The sequence below is a fragment of the Protopterus annectens genome, chromosome 5.part1, assembly GCF_019279795.1.
Source record: "Protopterus annectens isolate FY-2018-M chromosome 5.part1, PAN1.0, whole genome shotgun sequence".
In the NCBI taxonomy this organism is placed as follows: Eukaryota; Metazoa; Chordata; order Ceratodontiformes; family Protopteridae; genus Protopterus; species Protopterus annectens.
In genome coordinates, this window is record NC_056736.1 from 420,906,410 (window position 1) to 420,930,143 (window position 23,734).

The window sequence follows — 23,734 nt, forward strand, 5'->3', positions numbered from 1 at the left end:
CATAATTGTCAGTGTTGTGTACCCATCAAGTTGTGGTACCACAATGTTATGCAGTTATTGCAGATGGCACAGGACTACTAGTGTGATGGGTTTTACAAGGTACTTGTAAGGTGAATAACATCACATGGCCTTGTGGGGTATGGCAATGGTGGCTGTACTAGGTGTGAGAGTACTCATAATAGTGTCACATACAAGTCTACATACTCACAACCACTGCTATACACACCAGTGCAGACACACACAGACAAACTTGCCAGTACTGACATTAGCAGGCCAACCTATTTTGTTATTCATACCATACTATTCCATACTGTTGCACAGGGCTTATAGGGCTGAAGAGTGTCTACAGATACCACTACAGTCGATGTTAACAGTGGACTTCATACAGTAGACCTAGGAATGTGTACTGTGAGTACCATGGCATAAAATATGAAAGCATGCCCATCCAATGGATGTTGTTCTCACACAAAGACACATACATAAAATACTCTTCTCTCACACACATTTTCCAGGACTGAGATTAGAACCCCTACCTATCTATTTATTGCTACTACATTGTTATGCATTTATCACATGCACCACGGAGGTTATGGGGTGACACTTGTCCAGAGGTACTTCTAAGGTGAGGGACATCACCACGCCTTGCAAATTATGACAATGGGTGATGTACTGAGTGAGAGATGCTACAAAATACTGTTACCTACATGTACACACACATACACACATACACACGCACACACACACACCACACACACACACACACACACACACACACACACACACTTGCCAGGATGCATATTAGAACCCTTAGCTATGTACGTATTGGTATTATAGTGTTATGCAGTTGCCACACACACCACAGAGTATATAGGCTAGGAAGTGCCCCAAGGTACCTATATAGTGAATAGCATCTACAACACTTGTAAGGTATGGCAATGGTAGTTGTACTGGGTGTGACAAGCCACCAACTACTTTCACCCACATGTTTACACACTCACAAACACTTTTATACACACTAATGCACACACACACACATTTGACAGTACTGAGATCCATAGGTTCAAAGATTCATAGGTGTGTACGTGGCAAATGGCCATGGAGGCATTACAAGGCTATCCCATGAGAATACGCTAGCATCATGCCACCTGAGGATACTCCGCAGTGTGTCTACTGCATATAGTCACTGGAGTGATCCCCAGGGTGGGTATTCTATTCCACATCCACTCCTCCTGATTTCTCCTGAATAGGGCCAGTGCTGTGCTATGCTTGACATGCATGTGACGTATATTCCATAGCATGGCCAGTCTCTGGGTTGTGAACCTGTCCCTCCAGCATGTCCTGTTGCTTGTGAGGAAGGGGTTGAGGTATCTGGGGCATGTTGTGTGGACAGATTGGTTTCTTCAGATGTAGCATTCCTGACAGAGTTGGGTCAGACATGGCTGTGTATGTCAGGCAGAGATCACACCTAAGTAGCTAATATGAGACAGAGATTCATTGCAGTTGTTGGAGTCTGTCTGTATGGGGCAAGTGTGTAGTACCTATGATACTCTTTGTGAGCTACATTTGCAGCTTCTCCTGTTGTTGCTGGATTCCAGTGGGATACATGGCAAATGGGCCATAGTACACATTGATTGGCCTACTAAGGGGAGAGTACAGGGAAACACTGTCCTTTTACTTCCCGGATTCAACACCCTCAGTCAGGAGAATTGACACATGGAAGGATGTTCGGAAGATAGTGGCACTGTGGTGGTCACCAGAGAGCTCACTGTCAACCTGTGTTCCCAGTTCCATTATACTAACATCAGTGTTCAGTGGACTACCATCAATGTATTACTTTATGGGAACCATGTCGTACCCAAAGGAGATGGCAGCACATCATCTGGCATTGAGCTTATGTCCAGGGTTCTGACAACAGTCACAGGTTTCAAAGTGGCCTTTGTGAAGGATGGCAACCTCACTTGGGGGGTAATGATAGCACCCACCTTGTAGTCATCTGCAAACATTGTCAGCTAGGACACCTTTCTATTGGGCTGATCCTCAGAGGTGTGGATTTTAAACATGAGGTGACCCAGGTCCACAACCTGTGGGACTCCACTCATGACTGTTCAGCAGTCTGACATGAAGTCCACTGCTTTCACACTGTGGATTCTATCTGTGAGTTGGTTTGCAGGCCACCTACTGATGTAGGAGTTATTGCCTACCTGAATGTGTTTGTGTATGATTCCTGAGTGGGGAGTGATATCCATGGATTAGATGGGCTGTATATCTTGTTATCTGTTCCATACTGTCACATAGTTATTGCACATGGCACAATGCTTGTAGGGCTGCAGAGTGTCTACAGGTCCCTCTCAATGGAGGACAACTGTGGGCCTTGTAATGTGGACACTGGGACATGTACTGGGTGGGCAACAGCAAAAAGTAGCAAAACCCACCCTGCAGTTGATATGGTTCTCGCGCAAGCACAAAAGCCCCACTACACACAGGATACTGTTCTTGCGCACACACACACACACACACACACACACACACACACACACACACACACACACACACACACACACACTTGTTGGACTGGTACACACACTTGCTAGGACTGAGATTAGAACCCCTACCTATTTATTGCTACTACAGTGTTACACATTTATCACATGCACCACAGAGCTTATAGGGTGAAGGTTGTCCAAAGGTACTTCTAAGGTGAGGAACATCACCAGCTCTTGTAAAGTATGGCAATGGGTGATGTACTGGGTGAGAGAGGCCACGAAATGCTTTAAACTACACATATACACACACATTTGCCAGAACTGGGATTAGAACTCCTTCATAAATAGTCATTTGTACTATAGTGTTATGCAGTTATCACGCACCCCACGGAGCTTATAGGGGTGAAGCTTGACAAAAGGGACTTCTAAGGTGACTGTTATCTGTATAAAGTAAGGCAATGGGAAGTGTACTGGGTTTGAATGACCCCAAAATCTTTACCTTATAAACACACACACACACACACACACACACACACACACACACACACACACACACACACACACAGATATGCTTTTACATTTGCCAGGACTGAGATTAGAATTCCTACCTAGCTATTTGTACTATAGTGTTACACAGTTATCACAAGTGCCACAGAGCTTATGGGGCTGAGTCCTGATGAAAGGGACTTCTAAGCTGACTGTTTTCTGCAGGACTGCTAAAGTAGGGCAATGGGAAGTGTACTGGGTTTGAATGGACCCAAAAGTTTTACCTTATAAACACACACACACACACACACTTTTACATTTGCCACGACTGAGATTAGAACTCCGACCTAATTACATATTTGTACTATACTGTTACGCAGTTATCTCATGGACCCCAGAGCTTATGGGGCTGAGGTTTGATGACAGAGGCTTTTAAATTGACTGCTATTTGCAGGACTGCTAAAGTAGGGCAATGGGAAGTGTACTGGGTTTGAACAGACTCAAATGCTTTCCCTTATAAACACACACACACACAAACTTGAGGCCTGACGAAAGGGACTTCTAAGTTGACTGTTATCTGCAGGAGTGCTAAAGTAGGAAGTGTACTAGGTTTGAATTGACCCAAAAACTTTACCTTATAAACACAAACTTTTCCATTTGCCAAGACTTAGATTAGAGCTTCTACCTAGCTAGTTATTTGTACTATAGTGTTAGGCAGTTATCGCATGTGTCACAGAGCTTATAGGGCTGAGTTCTGATGAAAGGGACTTCTATGGTGACAGACATCATCAGCACTGCTAAAGTAGGGCAATGGGAAGTGCACTGGGTAGGGAAGGCCTGTTAGTTCCTAGATCCTACTGACAATTCTGTAAGTGTATGAGCATGCCCAGTGTGACCTACCTAGGGTTTGTTGTACTCCAGTCCGGTTTGTTTTGTACTACAGTCATACCTCTCAACCTGTTGTTGCAGGGTCTGTATTATATGAACATATATTACATGAACTCTAAAAGAACGAAAATTCCAGACCTCAAATTCATTATTGAGGGGGGCTGCACCCCCACACCCCCCACTAAATATATATACCAACTCCAAGATCGCACTACAGTGAGGTAAGGGCAAATATTCCGACCTTCACTGTACTGTGATCCCACAAGAAGCACTTAGAGGTCCTCGAAATTATGAACATTCGTTCATATAATATAGACCTGTTGGTCAAAATAGGGAGACAATGGGCCATACGGTGATTCTGACTATTTTTCTAAGTAATGTATGGGTTGCTAGGGTTACAGGGTTTGTTTTAGCAGGCAACTGACATATATGACATTTGACACTGTCATGTATTGTTTCAGTACCTCGTGACATACCTCCTCAGATCATCACAGTGATTTACCAGAAGAATACAGGATTGATGATGCACACACCAATATTATGGGCCAAATGCTATGCATTCTTGCACAATCCAGCCTGTTGAGAGGTTTGCCTACAACCAACTAACTGCTGGAGCTGTGGAAACAGTCCAGCACCTTGGTGATATATTACAATGGTGGAATCTCTGTGCATTTCTTTTCTGGCATGGTCTGATTTCCAGTTCACAGTTGGGTAATATAAGTTAGGCAGGATCAGGGTGACAAGAAGACTCCAGACAGATTTGTAGGGGATAAGATATGTGGGGGTTGTCCTGGGTCAGATATGTTTGCCTATAGCTACCAATACTTTGCATAGGGGTCTTCTCAAAGGTTGACTGCACTTGGAGGGTCTTGTGTATGTCAAACTATTTGGCCAGCCCGGAGGTGTGTTTGTCTCACATATATGTATGGTCCAATTCATTTTGCTTGGTTGGCCACATTTGGGGGTCAGGATGTTGCACAGGATGAGTGATCAGGGAAGGGAGTGTTACTCCCCATTGCTGTGGGCCAGGGTTCTGTGGGTGCAGACATGTCACCATCTTCCAGGGTTAGGACTGCCTCCAATGAGTGCTTTCCCATGTTTAGACTCCAAGCCCTGCCTGTCAACTGTACAGAGTACCACAGAATGTCCAGATTCATGACTCATGTATCTGGTTGGTTACTCAAATGAGTGTGGTTTTCAAGGAAGAGTGTTTTTCAAGTCACTCAGGGTTGAAGTCAGATATTACTGACAGATGACATTGCATTTTCATACTTCATACCCTTCAGACATTCCGTGCTAATACACTCATTCCATCAACTTTCTAACATTATTAGGGCAGTATTTAAAAGGTGTCCTTCTCTTTGGACCTTTATCAACCCATTATTCATGACTTTGTTCAGATTTCTGGCTCTCTGACGCTGGCAGATTTGCTCCTAGCAGTTAGCAGCATGGCCTTTCTTTGCATTTTGTAGACTGTGTTATGTTGTTGTTATGGACCCCATGACACTCCCTAACAGGGCACTGTGGGTGAGGCATGGGCATTTGTTGGTGGCCTGTAGGCCAGGTGTGACAGATGCAGGCCATCTGTAGCAAGAAAGTGCATTCTGATGATCATATGTTCCTAGGCTGCTGGCAGTGGACACCCCTGGGATGGCACCAGTAAGTTGACTGTGAGTGTTACTGACAATTGCTTTCTGTTCATGTTGAGCCATCACTCTAGTTGACAGCTGGATGCTGCTTAAAGCTAGGGACATGTTACTGCATTTCTATGGGACTATGGGGGGGTTGACACATCTGTACACAATACACATTTGCAGAGACTGAGCTGATATTTGCTTAACATTTTGGTCCCATTTGGCATAGTGATGTACCCTATCTTTGAGACTACAAGCATTATAGTATCAACCACGCATCAGATTGTTCTAGCATAAAATTTCTAGTTTCAGACTTCTTACCTTTCCGAGCCATACTGCCACTGCCAGACCTGCTGTGATATCACTGTGTAAGTCTGTAGGTGGGGATTTCATGGATGTCGCCATATGGGGGTCTTTTCCAGGCATTATTGTATGGTTTTCTACATCTTATCTGCTGGGTGAGGTTGGGGGTGGGTATGGGACCTCCACTTTGACATCCATGCATGTGACCTATGACCCCCCTCCCAGTTATTTGGCTCACCACATATACTGCAGTAGTATTTGTCAGGTAGGGTAGTACTGCAGAGTGTGGGTAAGCCAGTACTGGGAATACACTTCCTGCTATCCCATGGAGCTGTCAGTAGTCTGCTGCTATCCCAGTAAGCCACCCCATTCCCTTGCACACTTGCATCTTTACCGTAGATATGCTATCAGAACATTCTACTCCTTTCATTTATTGTTAAGAAGACTAACTTACCTTGTGCCTGAGGTAGTTGTAAGGATGGTGCTTGAGGGCTGATTATGTCAGATGCACACAGTACACTGCCTGTACATGATAAGTTATAGGTGGTGTGTTATGTTTGACATCCATTTTACTGTGTGTGTGAGTCAGAGAGAGAGAGATCAGTGTCTCAGACCCTACAGTGTCAGTTTATGTGCTATGCATTGCCTCTTGGACAAAGACAGAGCATACTGGGCATGCCTCCATCTGCCCACAGGGACAGGCTCAGAATGTTCCTCCTCTGAGTCCCTCTATGCCTGTGGAGGCCTTGGCAATGGTGGGGGGCTGTGTGTCCCTTCCCCATTTTGTTCCTGCTGCAGCTGTTTCCACAGGATCATATTGTGTAGCATGGCACATACTATGAACATGTGTGCACATGTGGCTAGAGACTACTGAAAGGCTCCACCTGATATGTCAAGGCAGCAGAACCATGACATAAGCATCCCAAACACACACTCTATAATGATCCTGGTTTGTGCGTGTCCCTCATTATGGCATTCTTGTGTGGGTGTGTGTGCATTTCTGATGGATGTCATCAGCCACGGCTCCAGTGCATAGCCAGCATCCCCCACCAGATGGCCATATGGGATGTCCCCACTGGCAAATGTCTCATACAGCTGTGACGAATGCCAGATGTGGGAGTCATGATAGCTTCCAGGACTGCCAGTACACACATTCATGATAATGTCCTGGGCATTGCACACAACCTGGTAGTTGATGGAGTGGAACACCTTACAGTTTAGGTAGACCTTACCCTGGTCATTGGGTGATGCTTTGATGTGGATGTGCGTGCAGTCTATGTCACCCAGTACCTCCGAGTATGCTGCTACATGGTGGCAGAGGTGCATATTGCTGGTCCTCTCCTCACGGGTGCATGGGAAGTAAATGTGTTCAGCGACATGTGGTCGCATGGCATCTAGGAACTGGTGGAGTATCCTGGATACAGATGCCTGTGAGACCCTCATGATATCCTCAGTTGGTCTTTGTAAAGTACCTGTAGCTAATATTCTTAAGGGTACACATACCTTGGTATCCACTGGGATGGCTTCTCCTCTGTTGGTTCTGGGTCTGAGGCAAGGCTGGCACAGCTCAACAAGTTGCAGAAGTATGTCCCTGTCCACCCTGTAGAGCTCTACTATCTCCAGATCATGTAGCCCCTGGTAGGTTACCCTGGGTCTGAACACTCTTCTCCTCGGTCTAAGTTGGTTGTCAGAATTATCCTCCTCAGTGCCCTCGACCTCTTGCACATACTGATAGATCAATGCAACAGCAGCCGCTAACATAAAAATTCTCCCATATGTGTATACCTATGGTGCACAGTTTGAGGGAAAAAACAGACTGGAAGGTGTTTGTATAGTTTATAGTGGTGTGCTGCAGATGCTGCCTGTGTGATTGACTGACTTTGAGGCATTCAACCTGCCAGCTCTTTTACTTGCATTTGAGTGGCTATATTTCACTATTTCCCTTTTTTCTTTTCCCCCTTCCCATCTCCACCCCTTTCAAGCACCAAGGTGTGGCATGCAAACCCACTGCCTAAATGTAAACAGTGCTGCTATTTCCATTTTTTTTGTTTATTTGTTTTTTTGTTTAAGTCTCAGTGTGCACCATGACACCCATTTAGCTAAGGTAAATACATTTTAGCAGAAATTGCCCTCCCTGGATGCGAACATGCTCATTCATTGTGTAAGACATTACAGCCCTAGACACACACACCCTTGCTTAGCTGTGCTTAGCTAAGTGCAAGCCCAGGCAACAGAGCTCCAGTGTGCTTACAGCAAGCATGACACATCCCCTTTTTATGTTAGCTGCCCCTCCTGCCTACACTATCCTGTTCTAGGACTTAGAATATTTTGTGATTCAGTAAATTTCCCCTCATTTGCATACCCAACTGCCTTAGTCCATAGTTGCTGCTCTGACATGGAGCCTTTCCCCTTGACAACCAGTGTTCCCTGGTAATGTTTTGATTCTGCATGCTATTGATTATAATGGCAAAATGCAGATTTCCCCTAAAATTGAGTTTTTACTTTTTTGTTTATTTTTGGCACAATCCCGTTTGCGCTTTGCTGCCCTATACTTAAACGGCTGAGATCGGCCAAAAAAATACTTTGATTTTTTTATTAAATTAAACATTTTTCCCATGCCAATGGCCATATATTTGGCCATTGTCATGCCTAAAGTTTATAATACATACTTTTATTTGAGCTGTCATGCATCCGTTTTGCTATTTGTAGAAATGTGTTCGGTTAGTAACTGAACACATTTCTGCAAAAAGCACTGTTCCTGCACGGATGCCTACCTGCTTCCTGAATTGCTAATTCACCTCATTTGCATGGTTTTCACTTGCAAATGAGGTAATTAGCATTCTACATGGCTTTCCATGCAGCAGTAATGTCGGCAGGCTCATGTACATCGGATCAGCTGTTTGCTGAATCACTCGGCGGCCATATTCCATGCAGGAGCAGCTACACTGTTCCTGCATGGAATAAAACATTTAATGAATCCCAGGAATTATGATATGATGCTTCATTTTTTTTATTTACAAAAGAGTCAATACTGTATTTTATTATTTACAAAAGAGTAAACACTGTATTTTATTAATGCCTGTTTTGTTTGCCTTTCTCAGAACTCAATTCCATTGGCACATTAGCACTTTGTGGCCCATACCTGGACTTTGATGAAGATCTCTGTGACTGTGTGTGTAGAAGGAGCTGTCCAAGACATCACTTGCTGAACCCAGAAAACTGTACTTGTGAGTGCAAAGAAAGTGCAGAGCGCTGCTCACAGAGACATAAATTATTTAACCCATATCAATGCAGGTAAAGAAGGATAAAGTTTTTTACTTTGTGCTTTTTTAAAGTGAGTTAGTATGCTGCTGGTTGTGGTGGGGGTGCAATTCAACATGTTTATTAGCTCTGCAATTGTATTGCTATTAAAAATTAAACATGTAAACTTTACCTTTTATAACATGTAAGTATATGGATCCTGACCAGTTTTGCAAAGATTGTATCATATAGGGAATTTGTATTGTAAGTATGGCACCAGAAAGTGTTAACCAGCAGCAGAAGTTTGGAGACATTGCAATAAGATCTTGAGACATAGATTTAGGACATTTGTGTATAATAAAAGGTCAAGGAAAGGTAAGAAAAGTAGGAGGTTTACAGTTTTAGCATATCAATAATTCACCATTATTTCCTCTTTCACATTTTTTTCTAGAAAATTATTTTTTTTAATTTATTTTTAAACCAAGATCCAAACTACAGACTAAAGCAGTCCGGTCATCAGAAGGGTAAGAGGAAATAAGATTCAAAGGGGCAATATGCAACTTATGCACTAAACAGGAATATTCTTATGGGTCAGCAGTGAAGTTGTAAAAATCCATACAAAATGGTAAGAGAAAAAAATCAAATTGCTATAATGCATCCTTAAAGATATTAAAACACAATCAAATTTAACAGCAAGTCTAGCTGCTATATATTAAGACAACTATAATATTCATCATGGTAAGGTTTATATAATCATAGTTAATTTTCATGCATAGTTAAACAATAAACAAGAATAAGCAATTAAAAGTGAAAAATGAACAAGAATCGTACTGTACAGAGCTGTCAGTAGGTTAAAAAATAAATCCATTGAGAGGCTTTTACACAAAAATGCTATAAACCCTCTTGCAATATGAGCTTCAGCACAGATGTCATCAATGATGACATTTCTCATTTGAATTATACTGCTGCCATAAGCATCAATGGGATAATTGTTAAGAATGTCTGGCTGTGTGCTGCTATGGCACAAGGAGTCTACACTACAATAGCCATAGGCATTGTAATGCCATTATCTCAGCAAAAGATAGAATGACAGTTGTAGGTATGTGTGAACTTTGCATATAATAGATGCACTTGCAGTGACATATAATGCTGTATTACAGATAAAAAGCAATACTTTATCTGCTTTTCTGACACGTCTGCTTATGGACAGACATAAGGACATTAGGAATGGCATTTTATTATTAAGCAAAGCTTGTTTCTGTCACTGTAGGAAAAGTTGCTCATTTGTTGTACAGAAAAAGAGAAATGAGGTAATTGCTGTAAAATCCTTTAGTTACTATTGAATGTATACTGCAAAATGTTTACCAGTGCAGGCTGTTTTTGTCTATATACATTCCTAGTTATACACTTTCACCCTTCATGTATGTTATGAAATATGTAACAGTAAGTATTTTCTTCTGATTTTTTGTTAAGTTTTACTGCTTTGCCGCCTACTTTTTGGCATTTTCTGGCTTGCTAAAGTTTATATCTGTAACAGTAACAGTACTTGGAACACATCTAGAGCCTGTTTACTGCATTTCCTGTGTTGCACTTAATTTAAAATCATTTTTCTCTAAAACTGCATTTTACCTGATTTTGGCCTAGCACTCAAGTGTGGGGTCATTTATTGCACTGTTGTGATTATTTTGCTGCTTGTGTATCTCTGCTACCTTTAAACTACAACAAAAAAAAAAAAAATCTTGCTTTTTTCCCACTTTCTGAAAGTTAAGAAAGTTCAGTTACAGATTTGCTGTTCTGAACTGTTTGGAAGTTTCTAGAAGGCCAGTGCTTGCTTGGGCTAAAGGGAAGTCTCTGTGTTCACCAGTGGGAGTGGTTAACACTGAACAGCCTGCCTGTCCCTGGAGGAGTGGTTACTACCTAGACGTTTTAGTTTTATTGGCCATTTTGGGTTAATTCTAAACTCCTTGATCTGTCTCTCTTAAAACCCGGCTGCCTTGTGGTTTTGGCATCTTTTCAGGCTTGCTAGTTGTTGCTGAAGCACCTATCAAGGGGAGAAAATGCTGAAAGAAGAAAAGGAGCCACTTTTGTGATTTTAAGTATTTTCTTCTGATTTTTTGTTAAGTTTTACTGCTTTGCCACCTACCTTTTGGCATTTTCTGGCTTGCTAAAGTTTATATCTGTAACGGTAACAGTACTTGGAACACATCTAGAGTCTGTTTACTGCATTTCCTGTGTTGCACTTAATTTAAAATCTTTTTTTTTCTCTAAAAACTGCATTTTACCTGATTTTGGTCTAGCACTCAAGTGTGGGGTCATTTATTGCACTGTTGTGATTATTTTGCTGCTTGTGTATCTCTGCTACCTTTAAACTACAACAAAAAGAAAAAAAATCTTGATTTTTCCACACTTTCTAAAAGTTAAGAAAGTTCAGTTACAGATTTGCTGTTCTGAACTGTTTGGAAGTTTCTAGAAGGCCAGTGCTTGCTTGGGCTAAAGGGAAGTCTCTGTGTTCACCAGTGGGAGTGGTTAACACTGAACAGCCTGCCTGTCCCTGGAGGAGTGGTTACTACCTAGAAGCTGTAGTTTTATTGGCCATTTTGGGTCATTTCTAAACTCCTTGATCTGTCTCTCTTAAAACCCGGCTGCCTCATGGTTTTGGTGTCTTTTCAGGCTTGCTAGTTGTTGCTGAAGCACCTACCAAGGGGAGAAAATGCTGAGAGAAGAAAAGGAGCCACTTTTGTGATTTTAAGTATTTTCTTCTGATTTTTTGTTAAGTTTTACTGCTTTGCCGCCTACTTTTTGGCATTTTCTGGCTTGCTAAGCCAAACAGTAACAGTACTTGGAACACATCTAGAGCCTGTTTACTGCATTTCCTGTGTTGCACATAATTTAAAATCATTTTTTTCTCTAAAAACTGCATTTTACCTGATTTTGGCCTAGCACTCAAGTGTGGGGTCATTTATTGCACTGTTGTGATTATTTTGTTGCTTGTGTATCTCTGCTACCTTTAAACTACAACAAAAAAAAAAAAAAAAATCTTGCTTTTTTCCCACTTTCTGAAAGTTAAGAAAGTTCAGTTACAGATTTGCTGTTCTGAACTGTTTGGAAGTTTCTAGAAGGCCAGTGCTTGCTTGGGCTCAAGGGAAGTCTCTGTGTTCACCAGTGGGAGTGGTTAACACTGAACAGCCTGCCTGTCCCTGGAGGAGTGGTTACTACCTAGAAGCTGTAGTTTTATTGGCCATTTTGGGTCAATTCTAAACTCCTTGATCTCTCTCTCTTAAAACCCTAAAACTCTCTTTTTGCGTGGTTTTGCACATTGAGCAGCGTCGGGCAGTGCCGCCTAAACAGGTTTAAACTATTCCAGGCTCCACAAAGTCTGCTCTTCACTTTTTCCCTTAGAACTTTTCAAACTCTCAAAGTAATCACTCTATTCTCTTTTTAAAGCCCTGTACTTGCTCAGCTCGTATAAGGAAACACTAACTAACTAAAGTACTACACCCTCCTTGACTTCTCATAAGTATTAGGCTCCCGATTGGTCCTTCCTGATCAAGTGAAAAATCAGTTCCCTTCCCTAATCTGATCAGCAAAAAACCAGTTCCCTACTCTAATCTGGTATGTCCAAGGGTCAGTTTCAAGGTTACTCTCCAGTCCAGCTGGTGAATCTGGGAATTTTGAGGCAATGTTACAATTGCCTTATGTACACAGACAACCCTCTCCTCCTTCCAACAAACTCTAATACATGTGAGAGATGCAGCTACACAGCCAAACTGGAGGCAGAGCTCTCTCAACTCAAGACTGGCACAGTCAGTCAGGAGGAAAAGGTAACCACCCACACTACAAATCCAGTCTCACACAGACCTATTGCATCTGCATACCCAACACATAAACACACAAAAACATACTCGGAGGCTCTAAATAAAAATCTGCCTAAACAGCAAAGATCTCCTAAGCAGATATCCAAGCAACAGCCACCCCTGAACAATACCCACAAATCACATATCTCACAAAATCAGTGTGCCTCACAGTCACAGCCCTTAAGGCTAAACAACACACCAAATACACTTGTTATAGGGGACTCTATTGTCCGGCACACTGATGTCCCGCTCACCAGACTGAACAAGGAGAAGGTCACTGTAAGCTGCCTGTCGGGTGCCAGGATCCGCCACATAACGCAAGCACTCAGGTCACTCCAAAGCAAGTACAAGTATGACTCCATCATTGTCCATGCTGGTGTGAATGACCTGAGACGTACCTCCCTGGACTACATGAAAAGAGACATAGAGGAGCTCTCTGACCATGTAGCCCAGGCTGGTATGACCCTGACCTTGAGTAGCATCTTGCCCTCATCAAGAATGATGCTACAGTATAAAGACAAAATGATCAGTTTCAACAATTGGCTAAAGTGTTGGTGTCATTCAAAGGGGATCCAGTGTCTGTCAGCCTGGGATGACATGCTCGACAAGCCACATTGCTTCGCTAGGGACAGCTTGCACCTGTGACCCTTAGGCTTTCATATAATGGCCAAGGCTCTTGCCACCCCCATAGTGCCTTTTTTAGGCAAGGGTCAAAGGACAAACCCACCTCCATAGACAACCCTAGGATAAAAAAACTAAAGGTAATTCTACTCAGTGCCAGAAGTCTAAACCTCAAGATGCACGCACTCGAGGCTCTCCTCAGTATGGAGAAAATTGATGTCTGTGCAGTAACAGAAACCTGGTTCAAGGCTCCTGAGAGCACCCCAGCACTACCAGGTTATAACTCATACCATGCGTTTCGGCCCCAAAACTCGGACCGAAGCACAAAAGGAGGGGGAGTATCTATATTCATCAAAGATACCTACACCTCCAGGTTAGTGGCACTGCACGAAGCATCGCAAACGATCCATGTGCAACTAACAGCAGTTAAAACTGCCTTTCAGTTTGTAGCCTGCTACAGAACACCCTCCCTTTTACAGGAACCCCACTTGGCATTCATGAGAACACTGGAGAATATGAAGGTCTCTCCAAACACTATTTTATTGGGTGACTTCAATTACCCAAATATTGACTGGGAAAACTACTCAAGCCCAAACACCCTCGCCCAACGGTTCCTTGAATATTAAACTCTAACGCAATGGAACAACTGGTCACCACTCCCACAAGAGGGAACAACATATTGGACCTGGTCATCACCAACATGGGGACTCTATGTTCCACACCAGAGGTAAACCCCTCATTGGTGAGATCAGACCATAAACAAATTTTCCTGGACATCCATATCCTGTCCCCACCCCCAGCCAAGGAAACCACTGTAAAGAATTTCTCAAAAGCCAACTTTGCACTTCTCAAGACTGAGGTGGAATCCTTCAAAGCCCCTGGGCCAGAGGATAATACAGCCCAATCCGCAGAATCCTTTACAAATGCATTCTATGAGCACCTGCAGGAATGCATGGATTGTGCTATCCCAAATAAAACCAAGACTCACTCCTCCAAAAACAGGAGACCAGTCTGGTGGACCCCAGCTATAAATAAGCTATACAACAGAAGGAGGAAGCTACTACATGACAGAGCAAAATCACAAAAAGGGAAGGCATCTCTGATCAGTATTAGCAAGAAACTTCGATCCCTCATAAAATCATCAAAGGCCAGTTTCGAAAGAAAAATTGCCCTAGACATTAAAGATAATCACAAGGCCTTCTTTAGTTATGTCAGGAACATGGGCGGAAACTCCCAGATATGCTCTGAATTGTTGCATAACGATACAAAAAATACCGAATCTACAGACAAAGCCAACATCTTGGCAGACAGATTCAGTGCAAACTTCTCCCACCCTTCCCCCCCAAAGGAGCAAATGCCTTTCCCAACTGAATGTAACCTCCCTGATATCACAGATGCACAGGTGAAAGCTGCCCTCTCCAAAGCAAAAAACACAGCATCTATGGGACCGGACGGTGTCACAGGCTATGTCTTACATGAGCTCCAAGAAAAACTGAACCCTCACATTAAGTCACTGTTCAAACTTAGCCTTACTACAGGATATGTACCCAAAGAATGGCATACAGCTACAGTGGTCCCACTCCACAAAGGTGGTGCCACAACGGACCCCGGAAACTATCGCCCCATAAGCCTGACTAGTGTGGTCTGTAAAGCTATGGAGCGTATTATCATGGAACTCATAAACAAAGACATTGGGAGCCTCCAGACACTGGACCCTACCCAATTCAGCTTTGTTAAGGGCAGATCTTGCCTCTTAAACCTAGTTGATTTCTTTGAAACAGTTACCAAAGCCATAGATGAGGGCAACGAAGTCCACACAGCCTACCTGGACCTCGCAAAAGCCTTCGACACAATACCCCACTCAGGCATCATAAATAAGCTTACCAGCTTAAATATCAACCCCTATATCACAAGATGGATTGCAAACTGGCTCAGTGATAGAACCCACATGGTCAGAATCGCAGGTGCCATGTACGAATCCAAACCAGTTACAAGTGGCATCCCACAGGGCTCAGTTCTGGGACCTCTCTTGTTCGGTATATACTTCTCTGAGGTTCAGGCTAACACGGGGGGATTATGGCTGACAAAGTTCGCAGATGACTGCAAACTGGGGGCCATAATCGAATCTCCAGCTGACACAAGCATCCTCCAAAAGGGTCTCACAGAGATGGATGCTTGGTGTCAAAGCCACGGCCTCAAGCTAAATGCTAAAAAGTGCATAGTCATCCCCTTTGGGAAAAACAAGGTGCCCATAAATTGCCACATAGGTGGTAATCCATTAAGTACGGAAGAAGTAATTAGAGATTTGGGGACCAACATAGATAGTAATCTCTCCTTTGATAATCACGTTGCCAAAGTGGTTAGAAAGACCTTCTATATAGCCCACCTTATCACGAAAGGATTCGCATCTAGATCAAGAGAGGTCATTGTGCCCCTCTACTCATCACTCATCAGACCCATAATTGAAAACAATGCTCCTTTTGGGATGTACCTTACCCGACACCTGCAGCAACTGGAGAGACCCCAAAAGTACCTCACCAAGAGGATCATGGGCTACAAACAGATGTCCTATGCAGCTTGACTAAAGAAACTCCAGCTCTACTCAGTTACTTACCGCCTACTCAGAGGCAATCTATGCCTGACGTACAAAGCCATATCAAGCCCAGAATTAATGGACATGCTCCACCTCAAAAAAATCCAAGTCCCTTAGAGCTACATGCTCCAGGGACCTAAACCTCAGCACAAAAATAAATAGGACATGCTGGAGGGACAGATTCATTTCCCAGAGGCTCCCCTCACTCTGGAATAGAATCCCAATTCATGTTAGACATAGCCCCTCGCTGACCCTCTTCAAGCGAAATCTGGACGCGTGGATGGGAAATCGCAAATTCACCCCTGGGATCTCTTCTGTGTCCCTGCTAGACAGAGGCGCAGTAAACTAATCTTAAAAGGGTATCTTCTGTGAGCTACTTTAGAGAGGCACAGTAGGCTAGTCTAATAGGGAGGTGGAAGCCAAATGCACTCTGGCTAGGCTTATAAATGCCCTAGGGCAGATAGCCTAGTATCTACCTATGAACCTAGAAGCAGAGCTTGTACTAGCATCAGTGTAACCATGGCAACCAAATCAGAAAGACCCTGGCAAAACAGAGTACCATCTGTGAAAATAAGCTTTGTCCTGAATGCATTTGCTGTGGGATCTTTTTTAGTTTAGGGTTAGTAACTTATTTGGAAAATAGCCTTAATATAATGGACATTGAGCTTTTTGCAAGCTGAATGTTTCAGAAAATAGCTAGATTGTCCACTTATACTGTACTGGTGAGCCTAAAAAGGGTGGAACATGTCATGTTTACAGCAGTTTGAATGTGGCTTTATTGGCCTGAATCCATTATTACAAATGTGTAGTCCTGTTCCAAGCTTGAAATGGGTCCAACGGGATCAGCGCTCTATCCCGGTTAACAATTCAAAATAAAATAATAAGTAAACTCTCATATGTCCATACAGGGTAATCTATGTCTCCCATGATACTTTTCAAGGGAGATATGTATTATTTGTGATGTTACAGATTTGTGATGGTACAGAAAAAAGTACAAAGTATGAAAACATCAGAAACACAAATTACTAAAGCACATGAGATTGCAAAAGGAAACCTAACAGTACTGTACAGTAGATATTCCCAAGGCTAATTGGTCATACTAAAATAAACTTGTGAGAAATATAAACTCCATTTAGAAGTATGATCGCACACTTCACAACTGTGATGTTTGTAATTGTTATGTGAGTCATTAAAAAATGAATGCAAAAGGTGTAAACAGTGCAACAGAGGGTGTATAATAAAAATGTCAGAATCAGGAAATTCAGTCCAGGTGAGAGAGTGCTATTATTAACTCTCTCTGCTGAAAATAAGTTATTGGCAAAATGGCAAGAATCCTTTGGGATTGTATAGAAAATAAATGGTATAAAGTACAAAAGAGAATAAAACTAGAAAGAAAAAAAAACATGAGCAGCTATAACACTTCATCATCCTCTTTCGGCTGTTCCCGTTAGGGGTCGTCACAGAAGATCATCTGTTTCCATTTCTTCCTGTCCTCTGCATCTTTCTCTGTCACACCAACCACCTGCATGTCCTCTCTCACCACATCCAAAAACCTTATATTAGGCCTTCCTCTTTTCCTATTACCTGGTAACTTCATCCTTAGCATCTTTTTACCAATATACTCAGCATCCCTCCTCAGCACATAATATAATCTTGCCTCTCTGGCTTTGTCTCCAAACCTTCCACCCTGGGCTGACCCTCTAATATACTTATTCCTAATCCTGTCCACCTTCGTCACACCCAGTGCAAATCTTAACATCTTTAACTCTGCCGCATCCAGCTCTAATTCCTGCCTTTTTGTCAATGCAACTGTCTCCAACCCATATAATATAGCTGGTCTCACTACCCTCTTGTAGACCTTCCCTTTCACTCTTACTGGTACTCGTCTGTGACAAATCACTCCTGACACTCTTCTCCACCCAATCCATCCTGCCTGTACTCTCTTCTTCACCTCTCTTCCATACTCACCATTACTCTGAACTATTGATCCCAAATATTTAAACTCATCCACCTTCACCACCTCTACTCCTTGCATCCTCACCATTCCTCTATCTTCCCTCTCATTCACACACATATATTCTGTCTTAGTCCTGCTGACCTTCATTCCTCTTCTCTCTAGAGCATATCTCCATCTCTCCAGGGTCTCCTCCACCTGTTCCCTACTCTCACTACAGATCACAATGTCATCTGCAAACATCATAGTCCACGGGGACTCCTGTCTGATCTCGTCTGTCAACCTGTCCATCACCATTGCAAATAAGAAAGGGCTCAGAGCTGATCCTTGACGTAATCCCACCTCCACCTTAAATGCATCCGTCACTCCCACCGCAGACTTCACCGCTGTCACACTACCCTCGTACATATCCTGTACCACTCTTACATACTACTCTGCCACTCCCGACTTCCTCATACAATACCACAACTCCTCTCTAGGCACCCTGTCACATGCTTTCTCTAAGTCTACAAAAACGCAATGCAACTCCTTCTGACCTTCTCTGTACTTCTCCATCAACACTCTTAGAACAAACATCGCATCTGTAGTGCTCTTTCCCGGCATGAAACCATACTGCTGATCACTAATTATCACGTCCCTTCTTAACCTAGCTTCCACTACTCTTTCCCATAACTTCATGCTGTGACTGATCAATTTAATCCCTCTGTAGTTACTACAGCTCTGCACATCACCCTTATTCTTAAAAGTCGGTACTAAAACACTTTTTCTTCATTCCTCAGGCATCTTCTCACTTTCCAAGATTTCATTAAACAATCTGGTTAGAAACTCCACTGCCATTTCACCTAAACACCTCCATGCTTCCACAGGTATGTCATCTGGACCAACAGCCTTTCCGTTCTTCATCCTCTTCATAGCTATCCTTACTTCCTCCTTGCTAATCCATTGCACTTCACGATTCACTATTCCCACATCATCCAACCTTCTCTCCCTCTCATTCTCTTCATTCATCATCCCCTCATACTACTCTTTCCATCTGCTCAACACACTCTCCTCGCTTGTGAGTACATTTCCCTCATTATCCTTTATCACCTTTACCTGCTGCACATCTTTCCTAGCTCAGTCCCTCTGTCTAGCCAATTGGTACAGGTCCTTTTCTCCCTCCTTAGTGTCCAACCTCTCATACAACTCTTCATATGCCTTATCCTTAGCTTTCGCCAACTCTCTCTTTGCCATGCACCTCATCTCCTTATACTCACGTCTACTTTCTTCATCTCTCTGAGAATCCCACTTCTTCTTTGCCAACCTTTCTCTGTATACTCTCCTGTACTTCCTCATTCCACCACCATGCCTCCTTGTCATCCTTGTCGTCCTTCCTCTCTCCAGATGTCATACCAAGAACCTTTCTAGCAGTCTCCCTTACTAGCTCTGCTGTAGTTATCCAGCTATTTGGTAACTCTTCACTGCCACCCAGTGCCTGTCTTAACTCTTCCTTGAACTCCACCTCACAATTACCCTTTTTCAGTTTCCACCATTTGATCCTTGGTGCTGCCCTTACACTTCTCCTCCTCTTCTTGCTCACCAACGTCATCCTACAAACCACCATCCTATGCTGCCTAACTACACTTTCCCCGGTCACCACTTTACAGTCTCCAATCTCCTTCAAACTGGCCCTCCTACATAAGATATAATACACCTGTGTGCATCTTCCTCCACTCTTGTATATCATCCTATGCTCCTCCCTCTTGTTAAAATACGTATTCACCACAGCCATGTGTATCTTTCACAAAATCCACTATCATCTGACCTTCTGCATTCCTTTGCTTAACACCATACCTTCCCATCACTTCCTCATCCCCTCTGTTCCCTTCACTAACATGAAATCTGCTCCAATCACCACTCTCTCACCCTTGGATACAGTCATCACCACTTCATCCAACTCGCTCCAAAGTATTTCTTTCTCAACCATCGCACACCCAACTTGTGGAGCATATGCACTAACAACATTCACCATTACACCATCAATTTCCAGCTTCATAAACATGACTCTATCCGACACTCTTTTCACCTCCAAAACACTCTTAGCATACTGTTCCTTCAGGATAACTCCTACGCCATTTCTCTTCACATCCACACCATGATAAAACAATTTGAACCCACCTCCGATACACCTAGCCTTACTCCCCTTCCATCTGGTCTCTTGCACACACAATATACCAACCTTCCTTCTGTCCATCATATCAGCTAGCTCTCTCCCTATACCAGTCATACTGCCAACATTCAAAGTTCTGACCCTCACTACCACAGTCCTAGCCTTTCTCCTTTCTTCCAGCCTTTGGCCATACCTTCCCCCTCTTCTCCTCCTTCGGCCAATAGTAGCCCAATTTCTGCCAGCACCCTGTTGGCTAACAGTACTGGTGGCTGTCACTGTTAACCCGGGCCTCGACCAATCTGGTATGTAAATATTTACTGCTGTCTGCATGATTGATTTGGCAAAGTTTTACGCCAGATGCCCTTCCTCACGCAACCCTCCCCATTTATCCGGGCTTGGGACTGGCACAAAGAAATGCACAGGCTTGTGCATCCCCAGTGGCTGGGTTAGCAGCTATAACACATACATTTGTTAAAAATGTAGGAAGGAAGTTAAAGCATCTGTACTTGTTTTGTGAGCTGAAATAAATACTTGCTAAGAATTAGTAAAGTAGACCAAGACCTACTGCCTTGGTCTACTTTACTCGTGTTTGCATTTTGTGACTGTATCAGGATTTGTTCAAGATTTGGTGGCTTACTTCTCTACTTGCTGAGAATTCTGTTCTTGCTGTTATGATAGATGAAAAACTGTCTAACGACAAGAAGCAAAAGGCTTTTAGCTGAAGAATGAAGATGTCTTTTCTGAGCTGTCTTGTAGGACAAATTTAATATAACAAGTAAGCTGTGCCAGGTGAGAAGATAGACTTGAAACTATATATGGTACCAGAGTGAAGAAGTAAAGAAGATGCTCAAGACAGGTATTACTGAACAATCCCTCAGTGAAGAAAATAACACTGTTGTGTCTGTTCCTGAGCCACAGAAGTTTAAAAGGTTTTGCAATGACTTCTGGAAGTTGAATGATATATCTTCATTTTACACTAACCCAAATCCCAGAGTGGATGGATTCAGACAGAGGCTAAGGAATGCAAAGCTACTGATTCTTCTAGATTTTACAAAGGAGAACTGGCAGATTCCACTTATCCATAAAGTCAAAGAAAAGACAGCATTCCCATTTCCAGATACTCTTTTCCATTACACTGCGGTTAACAGAACAGGTGATAGACAGGTGTTTGATATTGGCAATCCTGGAGGTAGGGGGAAATACCCTTTCCCTGGGGATTATGCAGTCTTGGATTTTATATATATATAAAGCAGAGCATTTGAGCTTGATCACCTGTGGAAAAAGTGTTTGTGATTTTTTTTCCTAGGTTAATCCTCAGCACTTGTGCAGAAGTGTGCCAACATTTTGTTGACATTTATAATGTCAATACTCCAGACATTCAACCTAAAAGAATAGATCCTCACACACACACACACATATATATATATATATATATATATATATATATATATATATATATCTAAATCACAATCAGGGAACTCAGTTTGTGATGACTAGCTTAAACTCATACCTTGCACATATACTACAAGATATTTCTGGTATTACATACCAGACCCCATTTCACACTCACACACACACACACACACACACACACACACACACACACATATTTGTGTGTGTGTTTATATGTATATATATATATATATATATATATATATATATATATATATATATAAATATATATATATATATATATATATATATATGTGTGTGTGTGTGTGTGTGTGTGTGTGTGTGTGTGTGTGTGTGTCTATATGGGTATGTATCACTTCACCTAGAACTCATTTCACCTAAACTCATTTCAAATCACCTAAACTTCATTTCATCTAAAACTCAGTTCACCTAAAACTCATTTCACTGACAAGCAGTACAATAAGGCATTTAAAAGTATACGTCCTTTTCCCCACTGTAGTGCGATCCTGGTGTTAGTATATGTGTATATATATATATATATATATATATATATATATATATATATATATATATATATATATATATATATATATGTATGTACATATTAAGGGGGGGCATAGCCCCCCATTTATTTTGGTTTTATGTTGTCTGGTTTTGTTTTACATTATTTGGTAAAAGACAACTAGGTGGGGGGCTAGGCCCCACACACCCTAATTTGGGGGGCTGCGCCCCCACACACCCTCTTAATATATATACTAACACCAGGATTGCACTACAGTGGGGAAAAGGACATATACCTTTCAATTGCATTAGAGTACTACTTGTCAGTGAAATGAGTTTTAGGTGAAATGAGTTTTAGGTGAAATGAACTTTAGGTGATTTGGTCTTGGTAAAATTAATTTAGATGAAATAAGTTTTAGATGAAGTGATACATACCCTTATATATATATATATATATATATATGTATATATATATATATATATATATATGTATACATATATATATATAACTAAAATTAGCAAAAACAGACAATGCAGCTACAGCACGGACTGTTTAATGTTAACGCTTTTGGTTAAGGATATTCCTCCACCTTCTTCAGACGTATACAATACAAAACACACAGCACAACTTTTTATACATAATAAGCAACTAATTAAAAGCAATTGAAATAATTAATTAGATTAAACGCTTCATTACTACAACGCAATAATTTAAAGGACTAGTACCTTTAACCAAGTACGTGATAATTTTAAAAAATGTAATAGTACAATTAACTAACCCATATTCTCTACATGAATTTCTTATGAATAGAAAACTATAATAGTGAAATGTTTATATTATTAAATTTTTTTTTATATTAAAGTTAATGAAAACAGGACAATAAAATCAAATACAACTACTGTCAACCCTCCAGCATACAAATAAGTGTATTATTATGTAAACGTTCTGTACAATTGAGTAATACTACATCCTGTATAAGGAAACCCAACGACTTTATAAATGCATCTACATATATTCTCTATAAAAATAAAAATAAATATAAACCAATAATAAAAAATAATAACAACAACAATAAATAACTGCTTTTTGTTAATAACATTATCACTATTTAAGAGAAACCAAATGTTTGTTACATGAGTCTGTCTAACTCTTAATTAATACATAAACCATAGAGATGTTGTCACAATAAAGAAGAAGCATAATAACAACCTCATCTCTTCAGTGCTTTTAATTTGAGGATACATTTAATAGATGCATACTCATTCAACCCTGGGGGTAAATGGGCAAGTGTTCTAATTTGCCATAAGACCTCCTGTTCTTCAAGCCACAGTTGCCATGGGCCCCCCCGAGGTGTGTTTTTACCTGCTGTACAACAGAAAATAGAAAAGAGTGCTCAGAATATTCACAAATATGCTTGGCAAGTGCATTGGTCATGTCCCTTCTCCCTATAGCATATAAGTGTTCATAAATTCTTTTCTTTAATGACCTCTCTGTTTTACCAATGTAAAACGAGGGACATCTCCTACACAAAGCAACATACACTACACCTTTAGTTTCACAATTGTACTTGTCATTGATGGAATAATTTTTACCATTAATGTTCACCTTATTGCC

General features: G+C 41.7%; 1 protein-coding gene across 1 annotated transcript in view; it reads left to right on the top strand.

Annotated features, from left to right (window-relative positions):
• Positions 1–23,734, top strand: part of VEGFD (vascular endothelial growth factor D) — a 769,460-nt gene that overhangs the window by 592,155 nt on the left and 153,571 nt on the right. The window contains exon 6 of the mRNA XM_044073078.1: positions 8,896–9,088. Coding sequence (XP_043929013.1) covers positions 8,896–9,088 — 193 coding nt within the window. The remainder of the gene's footprint in view (positions 1–8,895; positions 9,089–23,734) is intronic.